The following is a 10,053-nucleotide window of genomic DNA, read 5'->3' as shown; positions in this document are numbered from 1 at the left end:
GCCGAAGATAATCCTTCCAAGATCACGGATTTGTGTGTGATGACGACTATAAAGATTTACTCCCTCTTCAGCCATTAGGTCGTTTTTGTTCAAACCTTGGTACGGTAATCTAAGATGAAGTGATAGCAATTAGCAGGTTCCACCAGGATATTAAGTTTGTGGAAGAGCGGTAACCCACGACCTCCGTTATAGCAGGACCGTCGCTCTACAAACTGAGCTAAACAGAGGGGGAAAGAAATAAAGGAAATAAGTCGAAGCACAACCAGAACACCATTGCCTGCTCTATCCTGTTTAAACGGCCGAACTCGTTTGAACCTCACCACAGGCTAGTTGTTTTTTGCCTTGCTTGCACGAAAATGCCGAATTGATTAACTGATATCAATTAGCCCCTCTGCAGGACACCGGTTTAGACTAGGGTACTATGCTTTAAGAATTTATGAAATGCATTTTGATCGTTAATAAACGTAGTGTTTGTAGACCCTATGTTTTGGCAAATATGTTGTTTATTGCTAATGTTGTCTAATTGTTAGAATTTTTGCTTGATTTCACATAAAACACTATTTTTCTTTTGAAGGCTCTCTGCGATAACGATTTTCATATTTTACAGAATCGCATCAAACTTATAATACATTATGGACTTGCTAGTCAAAGACTAAAGAGCATTCAATATTACGCTTTAAATATTATACTGTATACAGTGTATAACGTACAAATACTATGAATTATATGACTAAATATGTGTATTTTCTTAAATCGGCATCAACGACACAGTGGAAATATTCAGTACAAAAAATGCTCACAGAAAGTCGACAAAATACATTTCTAAACACATTGCCTGGATAACGATCGGACAAAAGAAACGACGTTTGGATTTCGAGGAATTTCAATTTGCCGCAAGTCGCAGTACGTTTGATTTAAACCTGAAACGTAAAAGAAACGTGGCTAGAGGTATAAAGTCAAGGACAGTGGCAAGAAGGGTGATGCTGACAATGTAATTTCCGATGCTGGTCCCGATGTCGGTCCAAGGCGCCGCGGTTTTGATCTAGAAAACACTCCATGATTTCAATAAAACAAATAAAACACTGTTGAGGAAAATCCATACTGTTATAAAACAAAACCGCATGTACTCAACCGCTCTGTTGTGTCTAGAAACTTACCATGAAGAGGAAATGGACATTAATAAACTCCGCGATAATCATGACTGTGCAAACCAGATGTTGAAATTTACTACCAGTAACCATTTGAACGGCCGAAAACGCAAATCCCAGAAGAATGTACGGCATTATAACCTGAAAAAGGAAAAACAAATAACAATAAAAAAACGCAAATGCCCCGTTGCGGAGTTTGCATGTTCAGTAACCAACTATTTATATCACCATATACTCTCTTAACTAATAAACCATTTATTTTAATGATGTTTTCACCTATTTTAAAAACATTTTTATAATATGCGCGGATATTTTTGTAAAAAAAAGATATAAAAAATCCATAGTATTCTGAATTTGTTACCATAATTTATTCAAAATTCTGTTGTGGTCTCCACAGCCCAATCTCACGCGTTGGTACGAAAAAACTTAATCTATCTGACAAAGTTTTATCCATTATATGCGGCTCTTCAAAATTGTCAATTTTAGAACGCGGCTCGCGTTGCTGAAAAATTTGCCTACCCTGAAATATAGCCTACCCCTACAAACGCTAGGAAAGTAGGCCAATACTCAAATGACAACATCTCGAAATTATTAGTAAATTTTGCAAATGGTGCACGTTATTTGTTGGTCGGAAACTAGTTTTAGGGAAGCTTGTAACTAAGCACCTAATAGACGGCGAACTTCTTACACACGAAAACCAGGAATACCAGGTATAGAAATACCGTGAAAGGAGAAAAATGTTTCAACAATATTTTTAATAACCAACTAAATACATTGCCAACAGAACTAGCTCTAATCGATCAAAATAGGTGAAATAAAATAGATAGCAAACAAAAACCGGCAAAATTTGCCTTACGGGTTCATCGTGAAGCATGTATATCAGGACATAGCAATTCTCACTGACGAATTTATCAAAACAGGAAACACCAAACGGAAGTAAATTTCAATACATGTTTTAACCGACGTAATTACGTGTAATTAAACAAAAAAGGTTTGCAAATCGTCAAAAAATAAAACAAACAAATCGCCTCCCCCTAAAGTTAATTCCTGGATCCTCCCCTGGGACAGAATACATTGAATCCCGTTTTTTTTCACAAGCATAAAACCTCTTAGCCGTATAGGGCTATACTAGCAAATTGTAATTACCTTAAATATGCTGTTGCTACCAGAATTACCTTGTAGGCCAGAAAAACAGTTCGACGTAGTTGCGCACTTCTCGTAAACAAAAGGAAAACGTCGTAGTTGTAACTCTTAAGGCTCATGATGTCGCTGACGCCAAAGAAGGCCAAGACGGTAAAAAACAGGAACAAGTAGCACCTCCTGGCCGTGTGAAACGAGGGTTCTGATATTGTTGTCGGATAATCTGTTACAGAAAATTATATAAGCCGATATCAGTTTTATACACATATAGACTATAATGAATTATGATTAGTGTGTTTTTATTTGCTATATGCTGTTTTATTGTAAGTCGTTTTTAGAAGTAATATCGCGTCGTACTGATTTTTGTGTTTTTTACTTGATTTTGAATTTTTTTACCTGGAAACATGTAAACGAAATATTGTATGAAACAACAAGCAATATAGCGCCGATTGTATGGGGCACGAAAATAAGTACAAGAAGCAACACAAATTAAAAAACACGGCACGGGAATATTTAGAACTGACGCTATTAACATCCGTTGTTGTTAGTCGGAGACCGGTTAAGCTTTACATAAAGGCTCAAATTACTTAGTCCCACAACGCGTGGCATATACTCACCAAAGGCAAGTTCCGGCTGCGCAAAATCGAAGTCTACCAAGTCGCCGCTACGTGAGCGCCCACTGGCGGATCCAGCAGTCGACGCCTCGCGTTCCAGCGCAATCCAAAGCACGAGCAAGGCACATAGCACCACCAGAAACAGGCCGTCGTACGACAAGCACATGCATAAGAACACCGAACAGTGGAGCGTCAAGATGCAGATAAGGCGAGGCAACAGTCTGGTGGTCAAAAGAAGCGGCACTATCCATGCGCAAATCAACAAGGTCCACGCGAACACATACGCGTAGCTTGGGGCGTTCCACCTGTTTGAAGCACAGAGGCGGATCAGAAGCTGCGTAAAAAACGGAAAAGCGGACAGGGCGAGCAGTGGCTTGAATTTGATCTTGCTGGCAGCTTGGAGGGCGAAAGCTGAGCCAAGGATGCCCGCCACAGTCACAGACCACAGGCTGCTTTCTCGTTCGACTGTCGGTAGCAGAGTGAAAACGGATAAAAAGAGACAAAGCGCTGCGGCCGAGATTCTTAGTTGGCTTCTGTAGTGAGCGATAAAGTGCACGGCGACTGCGACCAGATGAATGCTGAGGACGTATCGGTATGAGAAGCTGAGAACCAACGACCATACGCCAATCATTCCAATCGCAATGTAACCCACCACCTTTCGCAGGATCACTTCGTTCTGCTTCAGGCTGCAAATCGCTACGTAGAACGTGGTTCGACGCATTACAACTAGGTACCAAATGCTTGCAACTAAAACGCAGTACAAGTAGGAGGTCGCGTCCGCATGAGACAGAAACAGATTTAATGCTAGGCACGTGGTCAGGAATAAAAACCCGAGCAAGACGTGGCGGTTCGACTGACGCGATTGAAAGGGGTCGATTTTGCAGACTTGTCGTTTTACGTAGCCGATTTCGAGCAGCATTCTGTCCAGGGTTAGCAGGGCCCAGCCGACGAAGCCCAACGTTATGGAAAGCAATAACAAGTTGGAACAGTAGGTGTTGTAATAATGGAAACCGGCCTGTGAAAGTTCAATAAGCTTGTAGCTTCTTTTGATCGCGAGCTGGTACTCTTTGGCAATGTTTTGATCCATGATGTCTCGCACTCTGTCAGCGATTATACCTTCGTTAAGGCTCCAAAACGGAATGTAGAGTACGGCGTTGCCCTCCACCACCTTCTTCTTGGTTAGAAAGAGCTCCGCCAGTTGCCGTGCGTTCGCCAGGAGCATTTTCGATTTTTTCGCTTCGCCCAAGGCGAGGTGCGGGACCGGGAGAGTCCCCAGGGAGTTTACCGGGACCGGGAGTCCGATGAGAGACGAGAGCAGAGGTGGAATGTCGATTTGCCTAACGTCGTGTCGGGTCTCGGGATCAAGTTTCCAAGACCTAAAACGAAAGAACATCGTTCAAACAGTGAAAACTAAATTATTTACCACACTGTTTTAACCATCAGGGTGGGCTCTTTGGCTAAACCGGGACAATATATCAAGTACGAGCAATGAGCGACTTTTTCATGTCTCCAAAACAAATAAAAGTTTAGCCAATTGAATTAAATAAACGCATTTTTTTGCGCTTTGCACGACCATGCACTACCTGTCCACTTTTGTATTTTTATTTTGCATCACTGACATGTAGTCGAGGGGCGCAATCCGCAAAAGTGTAAGAAACTCTGGTTTAGTCAATTAAGCATTAAAATAGCTATTATAGACAGTGACACCAACGAATTGTTGAAATACCCACGCTCAAGTAGATCTGCTGCACCTCCGTAATGAAATTATACGCCATTTTCATGTTAAATCACCCTCTACATATACTTAGGAACACTAAACACGGACCTGTTCATTATCTTCAGTAGAAAGAGAGTGGCCCAAATAATAGATAAAAGATTCATTTTTACTGCACTGATGATGGCAAAAGAAATTGCCGAAACGTTTGCTAATAAAAGAATGAATCTTTTATCTATTATTTGGGCCACTCTCTTTCTACTGAACATATACTTATATGTGCACAAATGACAGTCTCAGTAATAAATACGGAAAAAGTGAAAGCAACATATGTAGAACTCCATACATACCTAGTCCGTTTTACTTCGGATGACGGTATATTACTTTTTAAGTGGTGCTTTGTCAGCCCGGCACCCCACGCAATGAAGGGTGACTGGGTTTCATTCCACGATGTTCCACCATGGCCACCTTTAAAACAGTAAATGTAGGTATACCAATAAAAATACGAGTATTGCTTAACTCAGAGAACATTACTTTTGAAAACCAATACATTTCATGTAACTGTTATTTTTGTATGACGAAGAAAACATGTTTTGGCCTTATCAACCGAACGACAAAACTTTAAAAGATGTATTAAAAATTGTATTATACGTAAGCCGTAGTCCTTGGTCAAAAATCAGCTTCGAAGGGCTAGATCTCAGTTATTAACACACATATGTGTGAATGTTTCATTGAATAAATGATATGGTACTGTGGATCCCCTTCTATAAGGTTGCTTGTACTGATTGAGCAAGCATTGGCGCATGGTTGTTTCTCGACTCGTTTCCTTCTGAGCCTGCATAGCTCAGTTGGTATAGAGCGACGGTCCCGGCTTGACCGTAGGTCGTGAGTTCGAACCTCACTGCGGGCTAGTTGTTTTTCTAGTCTGCTTGCATCATAGATCAACAGATTCGGTGAGTCTGCGATGGCTTTCGGTGTACAGTATTAAACCGTTATGCTAAACTTAATAAAATACGAAATCAATTTATTCTGCCGTACAACAAAGCTATACGAAAGACAACTTTACATTCGAAATCCGTTTTTGTTTAGAGACCAGTAGGCCTCTATAATTCGCACTTTGCGGCAATCCATTGCCAATAGTTCATACTGTCGTATTAACTTTTGTTTCTCGATTTTTAGTGTTTTTCTTCTTTTTTTTTTGCATTAAAGCATCATCGCTTTGACTCGTTGTATTCAGCACTTACAATATAGGCCTAGTATTACAATTATTATTATTTATGCTAGACTGTATAACCAACCTAAGCAACCTATGTTAGTCGTACCTTTGGCAGCCATTCCGTGATCAGATGTGAATACGTAGCTTGTCTTTTTGTCGTGCGAATAGAAGTCCTCAAACAGACCAACCATCTTGTGAATCCCTTTATCTACAACTTTGATATTAGACAAATATTGCCTGCAAAATAATACCAGTATAATTTATTCATTGCACAAATTGTTTAGCCGAAAAAATGCTTAACCGTTTCCAAGTCCCCTATTTTTAGTTTCCTGTTTAGCTGTAACAATTTCTTTACAATTGGAAACCACTGCATTACACCAAGCAAGTATTGGTACGAAAACAAACGTAATAAATCAATTTTCTTACACGGAATCCGGGTTATATCGATGACCCTGGGTGTCTATTCCAACCAAATGTACAAAGAATATGATTTTGTTTTGCATTAAGCTTTTTCTTAACGTCACGTTTGTCTTTCCATCTTCTAAAAACTTTGCAACTTTTTCTACCACCCACTCATCTAGTTTTGAATAATCGTTTTGCGACATCCACAAAACACTATTCGGGTGGATATTAATATGAACGTGGTGAAGGCCTGCAATAATAAAATCAAATATTATTTGGGCAAAGTATACTACTTTTACGATTTTCGGGTGACAATATACGCGGTTTCCAAACAGAACTACAATTCCCTTACAACAAGGTTTGGAACAATCAGCTTAATAAAAGTTAATAAATCGAGCACGAGCAATTTTTTATGTGCCCAATGCGCCAAGTCTCCTATATTAACGCTTAGCCCATCAAAACAAATGAAATCAATTTTGTTTGCGCTTTACACGATTAACGATGTACCTTCCGTTTTGTCTCACTGATATGTAACCGAGAAATACAGAACTGCATTTGATATGACATTTAAAAATTATCTGAGGAGGGCGCAATTCACCGGACAATTGCTAAACGGGGCGCCGTGGAAAAAGGGTTGAGAACCACTGTCGAACACTTTTACAATGTTGAACAAAATCACCATAAGAGTCGTATAAAACCGGGTAAAAGGTCACATGCGCCACTACCACTCATCACAGTTAAAAAAACAACAGTAGTTCCTTAGCTTTATTGAAATAGTTAACGAAAATATAATGGTAATGCGCCTCTAGCTCCTTATTTTACGTTGATAAACCTTCACAGAAAGCCCTAGAGGATTCGGTTAGGTTGGGGAATAACACGACAAGAAAAATCGCGTAATAAATTAACATCTTGACAATCTACGATTTTAATCAAGATAGATAAACGAATTTTTGCACGTATTGATTGCCAGGATTTATACCGAAACACATTGTTGGGATCCTTTATGTTTAATATTAGAAACATTATTTTGACAACAAGCACGTATATGTTTTTTAGTAAATGTCTCATTTTCTTTAAAATGTTAATTTCATACTAAAAATAGTCTTACCGTCTAGAATTATTGGAAGAACATCATAACTTCCCCACGACCATGTTGTCCTACTTTTGTTGAAAACGCTGTCATACTTTACGGGGTTGTCGCTAAAACCTGAAATCAACCAATCTCATTAATAAGGACTGAATAATTTCCTAATATTTTAAATGCAATGCGAAATATACAATAAAAATAGTTCACATCTTTCTGGTAATTAGGACCAAGCTAACAATAGCTTAGACAAATAGGTTCAGTGTTGTTGACAAGCCATTTTGAAATGACTTAAGTCCCAGTCAAATCATTTCGTAAAATTATTATAGCAAGTCAATTTCAAATCAAAACCTTGGCATAGCAATTAAACGTTAATGTCACAAAATTGCTAAACTATCTTGATTACGAGCAATATCTCAACTAAAAAAATAACCAAAAACGTAGCCTAACATATAGCAAGCAAATCTTTTTTTGTAGAAAAATTTAGATATTTTACCATATAACCCCAATAATTTAGATATTTTACCATATAACCCCTTTAAAAAAGGCTTAATTAAAACATTTCATTTTGACCCAAACCATTTATCCGAAAAACTTAAGTGCAGTCGTCATTTGCCCGAAAGACTTAGGTCAAGTCAAGTCATTTTTCTCAAATGACTTAAGCCAGTCAAATTGAAAACAGTGACTTATTTAGTGCACTTAAGTCTAGTCTTGGTCATTACAACATTGGAATTCACTACGGTTAGAATGTTATGCGACCCACGGTTGCAGAAAAATCTAAGAGAACCATGATTGTTTGAAAAAGGTCCCCGGTTGGTGGGAAAAAACATTGTTTAGCAGAAAATGCGACTAATAAATCTTGTAGACCACTACAGTTTAAACGCGTATATCGCAAAATAAAACATAACGTGCTCCAATAAAAAGCACCCGATGGGTTGAATATGGGCCTTTTATGAGTTTGAACAACAATAGCTATTTCATGGAAAGTGACGTAATTGAATAGGAAGTAGTTGTCGTGCTGATGAAACTCGACTGAGAATTTAGGCTAGCAACCATCTGTTCTGTTGCATAGTATACACAAAAACATATTAACCCGACGGCATAACACATACCTTTGCTTAGAAAACTATATTGAAAGCCATTTCTAGTTACATACATGTGGTGCGAAATGCATTTTGCACAAAATATACTATTGAGTTTATGGTGTATCCGGTTTATAAGCTAAAACAACTAGAAGTAGAAGCCTTAATAGAAAACAAAGCCTGCCCAGCTGAGTAGGTTATAGAAAACCATTTCCTTGTGTGGGCACTAAAACTATCGTTTTCTCAGCGTAACTTTATACAATACATACAGCAGTGTCTTCCTACTACAGATAGACCCGCATTTTTTCATTCCAGGTTTTACGGTTTTGACAAAAATTACAAAGGACAATATTGATCACGGCAGCCCATACCTTTATTTTATTTGAAATTTCAAAAACGAAGCACGTTACCTAAATATATGGCACTGGGGTCTTCAAAAAAGCCTGCTGTCATTGCAACATGTGCTGGGCGGGATTCAGTCGGTGGTTGTGTGTGCGAGATTCCCCAAGAACCTTCCTTTTCAATGACATTTCTGTTCAGCAAAACAACCATTCCACAATAATAAAAAAACGAAAGGACAATAGGTTGAAGGCTGTACGAGTGGACGGTATGTCGTGTAGCGACTTCAAAAATGATTTTTGCGAAATTACAATATAAAGCTTTTTTTAATAATTTCTACAGAAAGATTCACTCAAAAAAAACGATGACAATAAACAAAAGAAAATGATTGGTGTAATTAGTTGCTTAGTTTCGAAAAGTTGTTGAACTAAAAAATTGATGTCATTTGCAATTAGTTATTTTGCAAGCTGCCAAGCATGCTTAGGCTCTAAAGCCAGTATAGCATTGGTTGCCAAACATGCATCAGCAGTCAGCACGAAAGCCAGTTTATCACACAGCCCAATCAAAATTCAAACTATAGTCAATTGTGTTAAACAGTTTTACAAATATAATACTTGAACGAGCGCGTGCCGCAGGTACTTTTATCAATCGCTTACCTCAGGTATGGAGCTCTTGTTCGTCCGTTTTCGTCAAGCTCGTACAGTTTATCAGCTCTTAGCCCGTCGCCAACGAACAGCACAAGGCGCTCTGCAGGTGCGTTGTAATCTGGAACCTGGTCTTTCATTCCGTGCACCAGCGGCGTCTTGTAGTAAATATCAAATATCGAGGCGAAAAACACTGCGTGAACTAAATTACCTAGGCCGATAAACAGGACAAAATCCATTTTCTTGACTAGCCTAGGTGAGCGTTGCTGAAGCCCAACTTCCAGCACACGAGTTAATATTTGCCCAAGCGTTCGTTGAAAACAGTTGGTGCGTTACCGGACACCGTTCGTCACGCTTGCGCAGTCGCGGTTAATTTCTGGTGGTTTCGAAAATTCAATTCACACCCGAGGCCAATACTTCACATACTGTGGTACGCGCAGGGAACCGATTTCGTGTGCGTGTGACCATCATTATTTATTGTTTTAGCAACTTGCAATATTTAAACCTTGTGATATTGTTTGTACCATTTTGTAGTGATTACCGGGGAGCAATAAACTGCGGCCATTGGGGTTCATCTTCGCAAAGTTAATCTTTCAATTTATTCGTTAACGGAAAATACCCTTTCGCCTGATAAGTAAATCAATGAGAATTTTAGCGTTATATTTATTGC

The 10,053-nt window shown here is 38.9% G+C and overlaps 1 protein-coding gene and 1 non-coding gene across 2 annotated transcripts; one reads left to right on the top strand and one right to left on the bottom strand.

The window, feature by feature from the left end:
- Positions 1–748: 748 nt before the first annotated feature.
- On the bottom strand, positions 749–9,660 carry LOC146139716 (GPI ethanolamine phosphate transferase 1-like). The gene is made up of 10 exons (XM_083391934.1): positions 9,396–9,660; positions 8,811–8,932; positions 7,343–7,441; positions 6,259–6,484; positions 5,939–6,069; positions 4,967–5,084; positions 2,906–4,278; positions 2,324–2,511; positions 1,158–1,289; positions 749–1,042 (listed from the first exon to the last, which is right to left on the bottom strand). Exons 1-10 carry the CDS (start codon positions 9,620–9,622, stop codon positions 884–886), a joined length of 2,775 nt encoding a protein of 924 aa, XP_083248060.1. The 5' UTR covers positions 9,623–9,660; the 3' UTR covers positions 749–883.
- Trnaa-ggc (transfer RNA alanine (anticodon GGC)) lies at positions 5,450–5,526 on the top strand. The gene has a single exon. It is a non-coding gene; the product is annotated as a tRNA-Ala (tRNA).
- Positions 9,661–10,053: the final 393 nt, after the last annotated feature.

Source organism: Ascidiella aspersa, chromosome 6 (assembly GCF_963924565.1).
Source record: "Ascidiella aspersa chromosome 6, kaAscAspe10.2, whole genome shotgun sequence".
In the NCBI taxonomy this organism is placed as follows: Eukaryota; Metazoa; Chordata; class Ascidiacea; order Phlebobranchia; family Ascidiidae; genus Ascidiella; species Ascidiella aspersa.
Note: the sequence above shows the minus strand (reverse complement) of the source record. Positions and strands in the feature narration are given on the sequence as shown.